At 35.1% G+C, this 19959-nt stretch overlaps 1 protein-coding gene across 1 annotated transcript; it reads left to right on the forward strand.

Annotated features, from left to right (window-relative positions):
- The first annotated feature begins 4062 nt into the window (after positions 1–4062).
- On the forward strand, positions 4063–5901 carry LOC111904456 (UDP-glycosyltransferase 85C2). The gene is made up of 2 exons (XM_023900222.2): positions 4063–4725; positions 4814–5901. Exons 1-2 carry the CDS (start codon positions 4227–4229, stop codon positions 5758–5760), a joined length of 1446 nt encoding a protein of 481 aa, XP_023755990.1. The 5' UTR covers positions 4063–4226; the 3' UTR covers positions 5761–5901.
- Positions 5902–19959: the final 14058 nt, after the last annotated feature.

Raw genomic sequence — 19959 nt, forward strand, 5'->3', positions numbered from 1 at the left:
TTCATTTCACTCATGGCACGATTTCTTTCCATTTCGTCTACAAATTTAACAAAACCGTATCCTTTTGAGCGTCCTTTGTTGGGATCTGTGACAACTTTGGCACCTCTTACAGATGGATATTGAATGTGAAAGGTTTTGTTAAGAATTCGAAGGACGTCGTTGGTGGCGGCAAACCAGGAATGAAGGTAGAATTTGTCAGCCCAATAGGGTAAATCACCAATCCATAGGGTACAAATTTCTTCATGAGAGGAGGGGTGGTGGTAGGGTTGCGACGGAGGTGGTGGCGCTCCGTAAGCATACTGTGGCTGTAGCTTTGTGGTCATCATCCATTGTTGTTGCCCACCTGGTGCTTCCATCTTCCTTCTTTGTGGGTGTCTGCTGAATGTCCTGAATGTGATGGAAGGCTCTATTCTCTCTTGCAATTTTGTCTTTTGGGGGTGGGTTCATTGTTTTCGGTTTTTGTTAAATTTTTAAAAGCAGATCGATTAATCAATGAGGCGGTGGGTTTCTGGGAATGAAACCTACGGATCTAAGGTTTTGAAGACGTACACAGTTGGTTAATCAAATGAATATGAAGGAAAGAAACCTAACGATCGGAGGTTTTGGGACAGTGGAAAGAGGAGGTGGGTTTCTGGGAAATGAGGAAGGATCCAGAATATAGCTAATGGCTGAACATATTTGATAAGACTGCGGTGGGAAGGATCGGGAAGCGATATAAGAATCTAAATATTTCCATAAAATGCCTAGTAAATGTAACCTATAATTAAGGGACCATTTCTGCCAAAAAAATGTCCAGTTTACTATTGCTAAGAATCATTTACATAATATATATAATAATAAGGGGACTGATTAAGTAAATCAGTAATATATATAGTTTTGGCCAATGATCAATGATTGATTAGTGATGGACTACGTTTATGTGAGAGTCCATGAAGTGTTAGTCTGTAAGGCTTATCATATGGATTATTGGATTAAATGCCCAAGGAATGAATTAGGGTTTACAAGTTGAAACCCTAGGAATTCCACACTATAAAAGTAACCCCTTAGCTCCAAATTCACCAACCCAAGGGTTCTAAGAAAACACGAGCTGATTTTGGTGGTTCTAGCCTCTCTCTCAAAGTCCTCCATTTGTTAATGGTTTTTGTGACTTGTTTGAGGCATCACACTTGAGGAGCTAAGCTCTTGAAATGCCAAATTCTACAAGCTACAACAAGAGGTAATTATCTAACTAGTTTTTATGATTCATATGTCAAATTGTATGCTAGTTGTAGGCTTCATGCTTTGGATAATTTTTGTTGCATGTATAACTAGAGAAAACATAGATCCAAAGCTATTAGGGTTGTATGTGCACCATAGGAGTGTTATAGTACACAAAACCCAACAAAAGGTTCCTATGGCCTTTGGATACAAGATTTCAGCTGGCCCTATAGTAAAAGTTCAAACAAAATATTTAAATAAATAAATAAATATACAAACCTTTCTCACATCGACCCATTTCAAATTTTTTAATGCACTCCAACGCTTCATATGAGGTGTATCTTTGTTCCTACGCAACAAATAAGTACCTTGAACATATGGAAGCATCTCATAAATTCATATCTATAATTTTTTCAATTATATTAATAATGATTAAAACAACTAAATTACTTTTTAAAAATTTTATAAATATATAAATATATAAATATGTATACCCTAAATGGTGTCGTAAATCCTGAGAGCGAGTATTTGAAACTTTGACGAGGCTCAGGTAGTGATAAATATTTATTGATTTTATTTCACGTATCCTCAAGATCATCGTAAGTGAACTCCAACAAGTAACTACCCCAAGCAAAGCTACAATATAAATCTTTTAATTAGAATGAATTTTACTATAAAAATATACAACTTCAAATTCCACAAATAATACCTATTCCACACATCCAAGTTCTCAGCAAAAAAAAAAAAAAAAAAAAAAAAAAAAAAAAAAAAAAAAAAACAGTCTTGTGGCACACGATCATTTACTTATTTCCCTAAAAACCCTTCACACAAAACGTATATGAGACATGCTCCTACAACAACATCGTCGGTAGCTACTAAGAAGGGCTGATATAAAATGAAACTTTTCAATTCACTGATTTTCACTGAACTATTTGTGTGGTTCGGAAAGAGGTGTTCGCACAATAAACATATTTTTTTACTTCTAATTTTTCCCCTGACACTTTTTTTATTATCATTTTCGGATAAAATCCAAAATTAAATCCGATTATCAAACAAAACTCTTCGAGGTCATAAACCATTTTAGTATCCAACTTTAAAATACGACTTATTTATGACATCTGAAGATACTACTGCGGCTGGCTGGCCGTATCTAATGAAGGAACCTTTTATGAAATAACAACTCGTCCCCTTGTAATTGAGGGACGTCCAACAAATAGTCAAACATGGTGCATCTAAATGTTTCTCGTCAGACACCATTCAATACTTCAAATATTTTCCATATATTACATCCTGATTCTTTTAGAGTTATCACAACTTTAACATTAAGATTTTGAGAATGGTGCTGAAATACAACAATATGTTACAAGGGTAAAAAACATTAAAGGAAAGTAAGTTGTTATTTGTAACTATAATATATATTAAAGAAAATTTTAAAAAATATATTATTATAACAAAAAGGCAACAATCTACATTGGAAACTATTAGATTTACACATCGACAATTAGAATTAGAAATAAACCAAAAGTGTATTTATAACAACATTCAAATTACATCGTATAATATGTTTTTTTTTGAATATTTCTATAATACAAATATAAGCATATTACATCAAAATTTGAATATTTCTAACATAATAATAGCATCAAAATGCATTTTTATAACATAAACAATATGTACAACCTGACAAATGCAAAGGTACAACATTAAGAAGCAGCAAAAATCATTTTTATATCAAAAAAATCGTATTACTACAAAATATTAACACATTTATATAACATATTAAATTATTAATGCAAAAGTGCCAAATATACAACCTCACAATGCACAATTTAACGTATTATGCATTTGTACAATCATAGATCCAAGTATGAAATGCAATCAAAACCTCAAGGATACTTATGAAGTCTTGTAAATATCAAATAACACATAGATCTAAGAAAATGGGAGGGACATCACCCTAGATTTTCGTTTTTTTTCAAGCTTTTTCCTGATAAATCGTAAATAAACAAAGTCTAAAATTGATAAATGATGATTAAAACACAAAATGAGTAAAGATTTTACCATACTGACGGGATTGTTCAAGAAATCGTCTTGCCTCAAGAAAAAATTTGTAAAATGAAAGAAAAAAGAATTACGTTTTTATACCCTCAAAAAGAGAAAATCGCAGATGGTTGTGGAAATCGCAGGGGGAAATCGTAGATGAGTTTAATCCATCTGCGAGTTTGATGGCTATTTTTGTAATTTGAGTTTTTTTTTTCTACAAAATAATTAAGAAAAATGACTGATTTTGTAATTTTCTCTATTTTTTATTGATCCTTAATGCATATCAAGCCCTTCTACTCAATCTTGACCTCTACCTTTATTTTTCAATCCATCAAGCATAGATTCCAGACAATCTTCTCCTCTACCTTTATTTTTCAATCCATCGTGCATCGATTCCTGACAATCTTGTCCTCTACCTTTATATGTGGCAACTTTGACGCATATTTTGGATGGTTCGTTTCTTATTTGACATGAAATTTTTGACAAATTTTAAACATTTAGTCAAACTTGGACCACTAATCCCTACGTACTGAATTTTGACATCTGCATAATTTCTTCTAGATTTACAATAAAGACACAATAAGAAAAGCACACTAACAAAAGAAGCGACCAAAAAAATGGGAATCATTTAAAACAAAAGTGGAGCAAGAGAATTGGGCAAAAAAAGTAAAAAACAATAGTTTAGGGGAAAAGTGGCAACAGGTAAAACATTTGAGCTAAAAGAGTCAAAAAGGCTCTAAAATTACTGTTCATAAACCTGTTATGGTTTAAATATGTATATTAATATTAATGTACCGATACAGACAAGCCATAATCAAACAGCACCTACTTAAATCTTACACCTAAATATAAAGATATGAGCCACAATCAGTTTCAATTAATCAATTAATCAATTATAGTAATGTTTATCTTATTGAACTATTCTTGGCCGTCCATTAAGATGCCCATATATACACCACCATCCCTCTGAAAACAGACATAGCAGAATGGATACAGTGGCAACAACTGAGAAGAAGCCTCATGTCATCTTTATTCCATTACCATCACAAAGCCACGTAAAGGCCATGCTCAAACTAGCGCAGCTTCTTCATCACAAGGGACTCCAAATTACCTTCGTTAATACAGAGTTCATCCATGAGCGGTTGGTCAGCTCTGGTGGTGCCCACAGCCTCGATGGCTCAGATGGTTTCCGATTTGCAACAATTCCAGACAGCATTCCTCGGATTTCTGAAGAGAAACCTGCAGTACACCTGCTCCTTCATCATATTGAAACCACCTTTTTAGCTCCTTTCCTTGACCTTGCAATGAAACTTCCAACTCCACCAACTCTTATCATCTCTGATGGCTTCATATCGGCTTTCACCATTGATGCAGCACAAAAGCTCGGGATCCCTATCATGCTCTACTGGACGGTTGCCGCTTGTGGCTTCATGGGTTTTTACCAGACCAAATCTCTCATCGAAAAAGGATTTGTACCACTAAAAGGTTTGCTTTCTAATTACGTGTGTTTTACATATGATTCTTTCTCTTTATATATACAAAATAAAATAACTGCGGTCATTCTTGTATACAGATGAAAGTTACTTGACAAACGGGTATTTAGAAAACAGTATAGTTTGGATTCCAGGAATGAAAGGAATTCAGCTAAAGCATTTTCCCAGCCACATAAGGACAACAAACCCTCACGACAAAATTCTTACGTTCTGTACTGACGCTACACAAAAGGCCCACAGTGTTGAATACAATATTATTCACACCTTTGACACATTGGAGACTAGTATTGTTGATGCTCTTTCATCCATGATTCCTCCCATTTACACAGTGGGACCTATACAGTTACTTCTTAATCGGATTCCGGCAGAGGAAAAACAAAACACGATGTCGAATTTCAATGGATACAGCTTATGGAAAGAAGAACCAGAGTGTTTACAATGGCTCGAATCCAAGGAACTAAACTCTGTGATTTATGTGAACTTTGGGAGTTCAACGAAAATGTCTTTACAAGACCTTACAGAATTCGGTTGGGGACTTGCAAATAGCAATCAATATTTCCTTTGGATAATTAGATCCGGCTTGGTTGTCGGTGAATCCTCGGTTCTGCCTCCTGAATTTGAGGAGCATATTAAAGAGAAGGGTTTCATAGCAAGCTGGTGCCCACAAGAAAAAGTCCTGGAGCACCCTTCCATCGGAGGGTTCTTGACTCACGGTGGTTGGGGTTCCACCATTGAGAGCTTGTCGGCTGGGGTACCGATGATTTGTTGGCCTTATGGGTGGGACCAAATGACTAATTGTAGGTATATATGCAACGATTGGGAGGTTGGACTGGAGATGGTAAAAGATGTTAAAAGGGAGGAAGTGAGTAGGCTTGTACATGAGTTGATGCTCGGAGAAGAAGGCAACCGTATGAGGAAGAAGGCCATGAACTGGAAGGAAACGGCTTATGCTGCAACGAGTCCCAGTGGTTCATCTTCCTTGAATGTGGATAAACTTGTCGAGGAAATAGTTATGCTGTCAAAATAATTAATTTAATCATCCACTTGAATTTGATTCAAAATATAATATATTTCGTCGAATATCATTATCAAATCATACAAAACATAATATTTGGATGAAACTATTGTAAGATTTGATTTTAGAAACCCGGGTCAGATTTTTTTCGCATTTTTTTTATTCATAGTAAAGGGTATGCATATGGTTCTTGCAAAACCCAACCAATAAACATTTACAAAACAGTCACTCGGTGTCCTTGAGAAGGTACAGTTGACATTAAAAGGTTTAAGAACCGAAGATTTTATACCTGTTACATGGATTCTATGCGCCAATTGGGGCCTAAGGGTCTAAAGGGATTATTGAAAACGCAAGGCCTTTTATGGAGTTCAGGCTCATCCGACCGATACAGCAGTAACAATTGCCGCTTTTACTGAGGGTAATTTTGGAAAAGGTTATAATACACAGAATGATTTTATTGCTCAATTTACGGCAAACAAAAATCATAACATACAGACTATACAAAAGATATTGTATCTATATAAGATAAGATAAAATATCCATTTGATTCTTCGGATACGTTTGGGTTAACTTTTTTATTTCAAAAGTGATTTTTAAGAAAAAACTTATTAGCTTATTAGTTGTAGGAAAAAAATGTTTGGATAAGAAAAGCTGCCTTTTTTAGGAGTAAAATGGCTGAAAAGCTAAAAAGCTAAGGGTGCGTTTAGTTGCGGAAAAATTGGCCGTTTTCCGGAAAAATTTTCCAAGAAAAATAAGAATTTTGAAAACGCGTTTTGTTCGTCTATTTTTCTAAAATTTTCACGGAAAATGAAAATTTTCCGTTTTCTAAAATTACAAAAAAATTGGAAATTTTTGGAAAACTGATAATCATTGTTTTCCATATTTTTCTAATTCCAATTTTTTTCTAAAATATAAACACACACCGACTCTCATCTCATCCACCTTTACCTACCCCACCTTAACACCCTCCACTCACACACACACATACATACCCACCCCTACGCACACCCACCCGCACACACACACCAACCCACAAACACACACATATACATACCCACCCACCCCCCCCCACACACACACACACACACACAAACACACACAATACATACCCACCCACACACCCACCCACCCACAAACACACACACACACATACATACCCACCAACGCACCCACACACACACACACACATACCTACCCACACTCACACAAAAACCCACACCTACCCCTACAAACACACACACAAACACAGACCCGTACCCCTACCCACCTAACATCACCACCACAATCACCGACCTACCATAACCATTGCCACCGCCACCACCACTAACCCGTCATTAGCACCACCACCGTTGCCGCCGCCTTCACCACCACTGACACAATTGTCGCCGCCACCACCATCGCCTGTCATCACCACCACTGCCGCCGACCCGCTACCGTCACCGCCCCCACCCACACCCTACCACTGCTACCATTTTCTTAAAATGAAAACCGATAGAAAAATATACATCTAAACACATTTTCTAATTTTCTAAAACTGAAAATGAAAAATGAATAAGTTTAACTAAATGCGTTTTCTAAATTTTTCAATGAAAAATGAAAACAGAAAATGAAAATCGAAAAGGGAAAACAAAAAATAGAAAATGAAAATTGATTTTCCATAACTAAACGCAACCTAAGATTTTCTAGCTTTTTGAAAGCTTTACTTTTTCCAATTCAAAAAGCTGTTTTAAAAAACGTTTTTTGAATACACAAACACTTTTTTAGCTTATTAGATTTTTGAAAAACTAATAAGCTTTTTTGAAAAGCTATCCCAAACACCCACTTCAAATAGAAACATAGCAACATATGTTGGGTGCAACCTCTTTTTCTATAGTCACCAGCCTATCACCTCCAAATGTTGCATACATCTTTATCTTACCATCTAGAGTCGAGTTCCCAATGCATAATTAGTGAGAATATACCTAATCCATTGCATCAATTTAGCTTGAGGAAATACAATTAAGGGTATGATGATATTAAATAATCAACTTTTTTTAAATTAAGTTCACTCGATTCTCTGATATAGAAACCTACAAATGAAGTAGATAACATAAGTGAGGAGCAAACAGAAAAGGATTAAATAGGTCACAATTTCTCCCTTCTGAAAAAGCATATATTTATTTTTTAGCATTTAAGTGTTAAAAAAGATTACCTTTGACTATGTTCCACATCTTGATGAACTCTTGATTTCGTATTCTGACTGAAATATTAAACAAAAAAAAGTTAAATATGAAGTGTGATTAAGCAGTTTCTCATATGACTCTTCATATATTATTCATGCTTCACCATTTTCTTTTGCAGATTATGTCTTTATTGTAGCTATGACACCTGCCAGATTATCAACAGCACTATTGCAGTTGATCAGCAAACTTCAGTAACTTCAACACTTGTATAGTGTAAGCGAAAATATGTTGCCTTTTTTTGTTGTATTTTCCCTAAAATCAAGGATTGAATGGTGATCAACAAATAGCAACATACTTCCATTAATTCTCTCTGAACTTGTAAACAATAAATTATCGATTTTTTTATCATATAAAATGTCCAATAAATAGACTTGTCAACATGGCAGTTTCAATTGTTTTCTTATTAATGCATTGGGGCCAAAAGTGCAAAGGTCCGGTTACACTTAGGGGCTAAAAATATAATTTAATCCAATCTTATCCTTATTTAATGTTATTTTAATATTTTTGGTTTCTCTCACCAAGTAAAATAAGTAATTTAAAATTTTTGGAACCAAAATTAAAAGAAAAAACAATTACAACCGGTGGAAAAAAATGTAATTTATTCTATATACTGATGTAGGGTTTATATCCAACTCGATATATTATTATGGTCAATTTTGATAAAGTTTATGATATATATCTATATAAGTTACTTTACTGTAAATTATAATTATGTAAAGAAATAACACAATTTTTACCTTAGTAGAGCATTTTGCTTTACCAAAAGTTTCAGCAACCTAAACAACACCCATGTTTCAATCAGATGTTATTCTTATGATTTATGATTTTATCCATCATGCAAAACACAAGAAAATAGAAGAAGCACAAAGAGGATCCAGATTATATGTAGAATAGATTCATGATACATAACATTACTTTAAGATTGTTTTTCTTTAAGAATTCTTGTGTGTAGTCGGGACTCCACAAAAAAAAAGGCAAATGCAACCTCTTTGTGCTTGTTACACAACATGTAACTTTAGTTTAAAGTTAGTTGTAACAAAAATGTTGAAGAACATTCATCAAAACCTGAAATCATAGCAGAAAACATTAAGATCCATTTCTATTAGTACTCAAAAATCATAAGAAAACCTTTAGCCAATGCAACCTGCACCTTTCTCTTAGCTTCAAGTAAAGCAACATCTTTTGATTTAGTCAAACCATCTAACGCTTTGATGCATCTAAGAGATTTACAATCTGAGATCCAAAAGGGTAACAAAGTAATTTCAAATCTTTCCTATCCACGACATGGCAACGAATTAGGAAAAAACAGTCGTTTCATACCCAGTTGCCACGACATGGCGACCTGATGCCACGTCATGGAAACTAGGTTCCAAACAGTAATGGTTTAAGTTATTTCCTTCAACCCTAAGAGCTTCAAAGCTTAGATCAAGTCTGAAACATGGTCTAGAGGGATAAAGTTTCCAACATTATCCATGAATACCACCCAAAAAGGTCAAAATCTCACACACTAGGTTCCAAAAAGGCTAGACAAAACATGGATTCATCTATTAAGCACTTATTCCAAAAAGTCCTTATCCTATTAACTCAAGAAGGGTTTCTATCACTAAAACTAACATAAAAGTTAGTGCTTTGTGGACATGCATGTCTAATGCATGTCTTGAAGCCACAATGAGTCAAAATAAAGGTTTTTGATAAAAATCTCATGCATGGCTCAAAACTCAACTATACGTTAGATCCAAACCATCAATCACTCCAAATGTCCTAGAGATTCATAAGGTTGCAAAATTTATAAGATCTCACCACTCCAACAAACAAGAACATGAAGATTGAGGGAAAAACTCAAGATCTAGCAACCTAGAATGACAAAGATCAAGTTTTGGACACTTACAAAAGTCAAGAAGAGTGGTAGGGTGAAGAATGGAGAATTTCTTACTGAATCTTAGCTCACTTCTTCTTCGTTCTTCCTTAAAGAACTTCCAAGAGAACCAAAAAGAGCTTCAACAATAGCAGAAATAGATTATGGTTTCTGTAGAGCTTTAGGAGGTTGAGGATGAGCAAACCCTAGCCTCCTCATTCCTTTAAATAGGGAGCAAACCCAGAAAAATAGGGTTTTCTTTTATACAACTGTCATGCCGTGGCCATATATTGCCACACCGAGGCGTCTTAAATGAAACATGTGTTGCAAGCTTTCATCGAAACGTCGTGGTGGTGCCTCCACCACCTCATGGCAACCCTAAAATGCCAAAAAAAAAACCATTGAGTATGTCACACCCCCAAACCAGAACGGCGGAAACGTTCGGGGGTGGATGACTTCACGTATAGTATCATAACAACGAGTATAATAGTGAAGAAAGCAAACACAACCATCATCAATATAATTGAAAGAGTTACATCATGGAGTAAGTTTACATGTTTCAAAATCAATTACATCATGATGACAAAATAAGTTTTGAATTTAACGCCTTGGCGTCCCGTCCTCGAAAGCAGTTAATTACATGTTTAGTGATTTCATGAGAATACAAGTTGTTCGAAAAAGTGTCAACACAAAGGTTGGTGAGTTCATAAGAGTTTTAATTGAGAAATAAACTGTTTTCCTTGTAAAAGCGATAAAGGGATTCCAGAAATCCAATATTTTCCTTGAAAAATGAGTTGTAAGTTTCTGTGTTATGAAATTGTGCATCCTAGAATTCCCAATAATTTCCTTCCATAATCTCCAAGTGTATATAAGTTATATAAAATTAAAGTTAAATAAATTGTCGAATGTAATGGGTCTGCCCTAGGCCCACAACCAAACAAGGAACAGGAAATAAAGCAGACCCACCAATTCTAAGTCGATAACGACTAAATTCTATATAACTCTAGCATATACACTTAGAAATTATATCTGAAAACTAACAATTCCAGATAGAATGTAGTCTTAAAACCAGAGACCGAAACCAAATCCTAGTGTAGTGTATGTATTAGTAGTAGTGGCTGTGAAAATAAACTATACATATCATAGTTCATCAAATAGTGATAGTGGTAGTGAACATGAACTATGGATATTATAGTTTATCAAATGTGATGGTGATGGCAAACATAAACTATACATCTCACAGTTCATCAAATAGCGATAGTGGTAGTGAACATGAACTATGCATATTTTAGCTTATCAAAAGTAGTGGTGATGGTGAAATCCCTTCTTGTAATAAGTTTGTAGTGTAGATGAAACATAAACTATACCTATTATAGTTTATCATATTGTTTGTAATGTATATGCAACCTAGTTATACCGATTATAATTAGCGTACTTACTTGTGGGGGGTGTAATAGACTTAACTATACTTATTATAGTTTATCATAGTAATTCGTAGTGGTAATAACCCCTTTTGTATATGTAATACCTTTAGTAATGTGTTTATTATGTAAATAAATCATAAACTATACCTATTATAGTTTATCAAAATAAGGGTAGTTGTAGTATTCACAAACTATATTTGTCATAGCTTACCAAATGTTTGTATGTAATGGATGTAAATTTGTTTATAACAATTTATCATTTACAATGCATAATATAGCAAAATCCATTTGTTAACTGATGTATGTCTATATAACAAGACAAAATGACATATGGTAACAACATATCATCACATGAAGGTACACACCTTGCTCAAAAAGTTACAAGGTGTAAATGACATATGGTAATAACATATCATCACATGAAGGCTTCTCGCATGAAGGACCGAAGGTGAAAGGGTCTGAGGAGCGAAGGCGAAGGGTTTTGGTCCTGAGGCTTCGGGTTTGGTTCCTGAGGCTTCGGGTTCGGTCCTGAGGCTTTGGGTGTGACCTCCCCATTTTTACGGCCATAAAAGACTGATTTTGTTTATGCTTTATAAAAATCCGAGTATCTCTTTTAATAAAAAAAGGTTGCGGAATTTGTTCCCAGAAAAACATGATAATCGGTTATCAAAGCATTTCTAAAGAAATATATTTTTATTCACTTTTAAAACATTTGGGATGTCATCGTCAATAAAGAAACATAAGCATAAACAGAACTTACACTCATTTACACTAGTGATCTACATCTCTTTTAAATCTATCAGTGTAATGTGACTTCATATCAACACCTGTGATATAAATAAACTGAGTGGGTCAGGTTGGGAAACCTGGTGAGTACATAGGGTTTTCAACCGACAATAATATAATTATTGTGTTTAAACAATCAAACAATCAACCCAATTACCCATCCCCATTATCTTCTTTATTCTTAAGGATCTACCCTAAAAATCAGCTATTTCTCATTCATTCATTCCTAAGGATCATCCTAAGGAAACAACATGAAGTCCATTGTTGCCAATGACACAATTGTTAAATACATTTGCTAGTTCTATCACTTAGGCGCCGTTGCCAGAATTGGGACATTTTCTATGAAGCGCTTCTGCCGGTATTGACCTTTAAACGCTACTGTCGTGGTCATAAGGCCCCCTATTAGGCACAGCTGCCGATACTGTCCTTAGAGCGCAACCGCTAGGACGTTTACCGTAGATCTAAATCATCTACGGGTTGTGGTGCACCTGCCAGTGCTCATCTATAGGGTACTAGGTCCACTGCTGCCAATGTATACCTCTAGGGCACTAGGTCCGTACTACTAATGTTCCTCTATTTCAGCTTTTATCCCTCATCATTCATCTACCGATGTTTTACCCAACATATTTTGTAGATATAAAATACTTTATACAGTTTACATCATTTAAAACATGTATAAAATCTTTCACCAGCATAGACAGCAAGTATTCAGACAATATGCACACATAGCACATAATTTATATTAAAATACTTCATATCTATGTGTAAGATGAAAGGGACCATGCACTCATAACATGCAATTTATATTAAATACTTCATATCTATGTGTAAGATGAAAGTAACTATGCACTCACCTGATTAGGTGGTGATTCCGAACTCAGACAACACTTCGTTATCTCAAAACAATTTTCCTCGACAAAACCTAGTATCAATACCACTAGGGTTTAGTTTTTAACGTTAACCGCTACGTTATTTGTACCCACGCGTTGGTATTTACGAGTACTACAACTTTCATTTAGACCCCGTCGGCTAATTCTCCTTCTATCTCATATTTACAAAAACTGTATCGAATTCGCCGCGCTCGAAAAGTAGAGACTAAGCTTCGTCCATAACTTTCGCATACGATCTCCATTTTTGTCGATATTTATATCCACGCATTGGTATTTACGAGTACTACAACTTTCATTTAGACCTCGTTTGGCTAATTCTCATTCTATCTCCGATTTATAAAACTGTATCGAATTTAGCGCCCTCGAAGAATAGAGACTAAGCTTCATCCATATCTATCTCATACTATCTCTGTTTTCGACATTATTTATATCCATGAGTAGGTAAAAATAATATTTACAACTTTCATTTTGACTTCGTCGGCTAATTCTCGACCGATCTTAAATTTAACAGTAGGAGGCGTTTAGACTGTTAAATGACCGCGAAGAATTCGTAACTCCTTCATACGAACTCCGTTTTCATCCATCTTTTTACCGTTGAGTTCCTATTAATGAGATATTTAACTCTCATTTAGGTCGCGTAACCCAAAAACCGCTCGAACTAAAATTCGAGTTTCGGGCTGTACACTACTAAGCCGAAACTTTGAAAAATCATAACTTCCTCATACGAAGTCAGATTTGGGCGTTCTTTTTATGGATTTTCTCGTTTTAACATACTATACAACTTTGGTTTAGATTAATAAGGCTAAAATGTCCTCCATAATAAATTCACTAGTTACGTCTCCCGGTGCCGTGCCGGTTTTGCCGTAAAACTTCGACGGGTCATAACTTCTTCGTTATAACTCGGATTTCAGCGTTCTTAATATGTACAGAAACTTTGTAACATATACTACAACGTGGTTAAGATTATTCATTCTAAATAATCTTTTGTCGAAAATTCATTTTCGACCCCTATTATCTCTAAATTGACTAGCCCAGATCTACGGGCGTTACAATTATCTGCCCCTTAGGATGATTACATCCCAGAATCATCAAAGAAACAGGGCTCACATGATGACTCCATATGTTATCTCTTCATCCTAAGTAATAACCGTAACTTTGATGTTTCTTCAAACGATTATCTAACTCTAAGATTTCCTTACTACAGGCGGTGCCTGATCTTGGAACCGCTCCCTATCTCACGTTGGACTCCTAATTATGACCTTCAAGTCACAATCTTGATCCTTACTGGAGACTGCTTCTTCCTCTTAATAATCTTAGGATTACTACCATGGACCGATGTGTCGTATTGTAATGACCTAACATCGTATGTTGCAACGTTTAGACTCGGGTCTATTAGAGTCAAATTTACAAAACAAACTATACCTTCCTTCGTGTTCTAACCACATCTTAAAAGGTAGCATTTCTAGCTACAAGCAACTTTTCGCGATACCTCTACATATCATCATTTTTTTTATTTCAATCTTCCGTCTTAAGTCAGATGTTACATCGAACTTGATTCTCTGAACCACATAACATACTCAGCGTAGTCGGACTCAATTTGATATGACCACTAGGGTCGGAATAACAATCATCTTCTTAGTCAATACTGAAACGATGGTAATGACATGCTTGAATAAAACGGAATCAATTATTGGCTTCTTGGTAACCTTGTGACTTTCCATGATCCAAGGTTGAGTCCTGTGCTTCCGGTAGTATATGCATCTACTACCTTTCACACCTACTCATACTCGTCCCAAGTATTGTATCGCAGTTTTCCAAGTCATTATCACATAAACAATTTTAACACATACAAATGTGTCCAAAAAATCATATAATTTTCCCTAGACTCTACTAGGATTTCTTCCATGCGTATCTTTAATCATCAATTCTGCTTCACTCGGTTGGTGATGGAAACGTCAGACGATGGGATAACTTCATGGATTCTACCAAAAATCTTTCTTTCTGCTAATCGAACATGTACTTCTCCCATACTAGACGTATTATTTATTAGACGCATTCTAAAGGCATGATATCACTCTTACAATATCTTCCGATAGGTACCATTTAGTATCGTATGCCTTTTCATTTCCTCTATTTTCTCAGTCTATCATGGTTCGCATCACTTACTGAACTTCTGCCCTTGTGATAGGTTCAGGTGTAGGCACAACGACCGATGTATGACCCATCACATTCTTAGGCTCAGGTTGTCATCTTCCTCTTGTTTTGTACACCCAAGCAGACGTTCGGTGTACCGAGACGAGAATTTAAGATAAGAAAGATCTTATTTACGATAGATGTATAAATCTCCTTATTACTCTAAATGCTACCTGCTAGTTGTAATATCGTTATCATACGCTTAGAATCCTGAAGACATAAGGTTTCCAGATCCGGTCAGCAACAGACCATAGATCCAAACAAATAAGAGCATATAAGGCATTTTATAGCTATAACATAAATCATTTAGCACATAAAACATTTTAGGCATCTTTCCTAAAATAAACTAGTGCTCATGTCTAAATTATAGCAGACACTCATCTCACAATCATCGCTTAGCATTCTAAGTTTGAGTCTAGAAATTTCCTACAAATTCTTAGTTCGCTTCAACTAATGCTCTGATACCAACTGTGACATTCCCATTTTTACGGCCAGAAAAGACCGATTTTGTTTATGCTTTATAAAAATTAAAGTATCTCTTTGAATAAAAAAGGTTGCGGAATTTGTTCCCAGAAAAACATGATAATCGGTTATCAAAGCATTTCTAAAGAAATATATTTTTATTCACTTTTAAAACATTTGGGATGTCATCGTCAATATAGAAACATAGCATAAACAGAACTTACATTCATTTACACTAGTGATCTACATCTCTTTTAAATCTCTCAGTGTAATGTGACTTCATATCAACACCTGTGATATAAATAAACTAAGTGGTTCAGGTTGGGAAACCTGGTGAGTACATAGGGTTTTCATCCCACAATAATATAATTATTGTGTTTAAAAAATCAAACAATCAACCCAATTACCCATCCCCATTATCTTTTTTATTCTTAAGGATCTACCCTAAGAATCGGCTATTTCTCATTCATTCATTCCTAAGGATCATCCTAAGGAAACAACATGAAGTCCATTGTTGCCAATGACACAGTTGTCAAATACAGCTGCTAGTTCTATCACTTAGGTGCCACTGCCAGAATTGGGACATTTTCTATGAGGCGCTTCTGCCGATATTGACCTTTAAACGCTACTGTCGTGGTCATAAGGCTCCCTATTAGGCACAGATGTCGATACTTTCCTTAGAGCACAGCCGCTAGGACGTTTACCATAGATCTAAATCATCTACAGGTTGTGGCGCACCTGCCAGTGCTCATCTATAGGGTACTAGGTCCACTGCTGCCAATGTATATCTATAGGGCACTACGTCCATACTACTAATGTTCCTCTATTTCAGCTTTTATCCCTCATCATTCATCTACCCATGTTTTACCCAACATATATTGTAGATATAAAATACCTTATACAGTTTACATCATTTAAAACATGTATAAAAATCTTTCACCAGCATAGACAGCAAGTATTCAGACAATATGCACACATAGCATGTAATTTATATTAAAATACTTCATATCTATGTGTAAGATGAATAGGACCATGCACTCACAAGACGTAATTGTTGGATTAGTGTCTAAGTCCATAACTATTTTGGTATGTACTTGACCCGATGGTGTATGGTCCTTTTGGGTTGCCTTCACCGAAGCAACTTGATAGGATGAATTCTGGAGAGAAAGGATTAAATATGATTTATTAATATATTATGAGAATAATATATTAAAGGTGAAATCATATTGTTTAATTAATATTAGTCAAGAATTAATAAGAATTAAGTTTGTGACTAAAAGAGATTAATTAAACTTAAGGGACTGGAATTGTAATTGTAAGATAATTGCAATTTCGGCTATGGATTGCTTTATATTAAGGAGTGGACGAATTCTATGGGGAAACCCATTAGAAATCGTCCAAGGCCTTTAAGGAAAGGAGTCCATGGGTTGCTTAGGGCTTAAGCGTCCAAATTAGGGTTTCCTTGTTAGATAACCCTAATAGCCTCACTATATATAGAGCCCTTATGCCCCAAAAACGTGAACAAGCTTCCTTCTAGGGTTTCCACAAGCTTTGGGCAGCCTCCTTCTCTTCTCCTCTTCATCCTCTTACTCTTGGTGTTTGTGAACCATTAGAGGAGTGACATTTGTGACTCTAAGCTTTCTAAAGTCATTACAAGGAGAATTTTGATTGTTATTGCTACATAACAATCAAGGTAATATCTTAAACCCATTCTTATGTTAATATGATTACTTGTATGCTAGAATTAGGGTTTATAGTCTTGGATAACTTGCATGTACAATAGAGAAACCTAGATCCAAGCATTAGGGTTTTTATGAGCACATAGGATGTTCTTATGACTAAAACCCATCAGTGGTATCAAAGCCTTGATTGGTTTCTATTGTATTGATGCCTTGTATGTTTGTTCAAGTTGAAAAAATTCGATTTTTGTGAAACTGCCTGATGAACTCGACGAGTCCCATAGTGGACTCGGCGAGTAAGCTCGACTCGGCGAGTCCATTGGGGTACTCGGCGAGTCCAAGCGTCAGAAAGAGCAAATATCGGGACTTCTTGTTGTTTATCTTTGAGATACTTGCCTTTATCATATTAGATCAATATAAATCCAATTTTATGATATATATGAGTATATTCTTGATCAAATTGAAGATATTTATCAATTAATAAAATATTTATTTCCTTATGTGATAATTGATTAATTATTTTGATTAAATTGGTAAATTGTTTTGTATGAAATTATTAAATAAATCAAATATGGATAATTATGTGATTAAATGTTAATTTAGATTATTTGTTATTTGATCCCCTAGTGTTTTGAAAAGTTTAAAAACTTGCCCTCAAGTTTTGGAATTTAAGTTTTTATTAAAAGTTTAATTTTGATGTATATTTAAATTCTAAACCTAATGTTTTGAAATGTTTCAAAACTTGCCCTCAAGTTTTGAAATTTAAAAGTTGATTAAAAAGGTTTAATTTAGAAATGTTAAATTCTAAAACCCTAGTATTGTTTTGAAAAGTTCAAATTACACCCTTATGGTTTTATTAATTAATTAAGGTGTATAATTAAAAGAGATTTAATAAATCCATAAAAGTTTAGGTTTACAATTTAATTGAATTAAAAGTATGATTGTTAAATTTGACCTCCTAGTATTTTAAAAGTGTAAAATACACCCTATACTATATATAACATTAAAAGTCTAACATTATATATATATATATATATATATATATATATATATATATATATATATATAAATATATATATATATATATATATATATATATATATATATATATATATATATATATATATATATATATATGAGTAAAAGTCAGTCTTACCGTTAGTAGGCCTCATTCACGAAGCTGGTCTATAAGGGGTGTTTAAGGAAATTGCCTATAAAATGGCGATTGAATGGGTATCCACTCTTACCCACCGCACTCTTGACTAGTGGAGGGTTGTTAGCCGAACGGGTAGGATAGGACAAAAACCTTCCATTATAAGTATAATGAAGTACAAAAGTAACTAAATGTTTTACAAATTCCCAATCTTAGTTACTTAGGCAAAAGTGAATTGATGCAATTCCATGAAATTACACTTTGTGCCCTTGCGAAGACGTTAGTGGAGCGTGTGTGGTTGACCGGCACACTAAATGGTTCTAAGCAAAGGTAGCAAAGGGTGACTCAATGTTTGTCATAGTTCGGTGGAGCGTGTGTGGTTTACCGGCACATCGAATAGGTGACTGTAACATGTGAGGGCACCATGTAAGTTTGCATGGTTATTCACACCCGCTTTGTGATCCTCGATATCCCAGTCACAAACAAGAGGGGCATATTGAGATTTAAACATGCCATTGAAATGTTCAATGAATCTCAAAGGATCTAGGAGTTTTCATAGATTTAAAACTTAAATTTCTTTTTCGTTTTTCATGGTGGAAATTAGTGAATCGTCATTCACTTACCTTTAAATATTCTGCAACTAGATTATGGCATCCCTTTTCTAGGTTGTAGCGTATTGTGTTGGGTCCTAGTCTTAGTATCTCATTTGGGTGATTTACTAAGGACTCAATCAATCAACTAACTTGAATTCGTTTTCTCCCGTTTTGTAGATGTCAAAGTATGACAACTATGGTCTTCCCAAATCCCGTGGAACAAGCATTCCACATGAAGATGATATTCCACGATTCGATCGAGGAACAAGAGATCATGCTTCACTTCCTCCACCTCCTCCAATGATTCTCCCTAACCCACAAGTTCGAAGACTTGAAAAGTTCAAGCTCACTCAAGCCCTTTTGGCAAGTAAACATAAAGAAGGAAAGTCGGTGTGTGCACATGTCCTAGGGATGAAGTCACACATTGATAGGTTAAGAATGTTGGGATCCGTTGTCTGTGAGGAGATGGCTGTTGATTGGGTTCTTCAGTCACTTCCTAACTCGTATAGTGAGTTCGTAAGAGAGTACTATATGATGAACCACGACGTGACCCTTATAGATCTCACCTACATGCTTATTGCTACTGAATCAGCAATGATTTGGCACAATGGAAAAGCAAAGTTGATTGGTGAATCTGCCTTCCAAACCTCTATGGATATAGGCAATGGCAACGAAAGACATGCCATGATCGAGGAGTTTGATCATAAGAGAAAGGCAATATTAGAAATAGTTCCATGTGCTGTTCCAAAAGAGTCAACTTGCTTTTATTGCCAAGATAAGGGGCATTGGAGACGAAGCTGCCCTATTTACTTAAGAGATCTAAGAGATGGGAGAGTCAAAACGTATGGCTCTGTGTTTGTCACACCCCAAAACCAAGAACGGCGGAAACGTTCTGGGGCGGAGGACGTCATTTAAGGTAATCACAACACAGTAAATGTAAATAGGCAAACAACA

Source organism: Lactuca sativa, chromosome 4 (genome assembly GCF_002870075.4).
Source record: "Lactuca sativa cultivar Salinas chromosome 4, Lsat_Salinas_v11, whole genome shotgun sequence".
Lineage (NCBI taxonomy): Eukaryota > Viridiplantae > Streptophyta > Magnoliopsida > Asterales > Asteraceae > Lactuca > Lactuca sativa.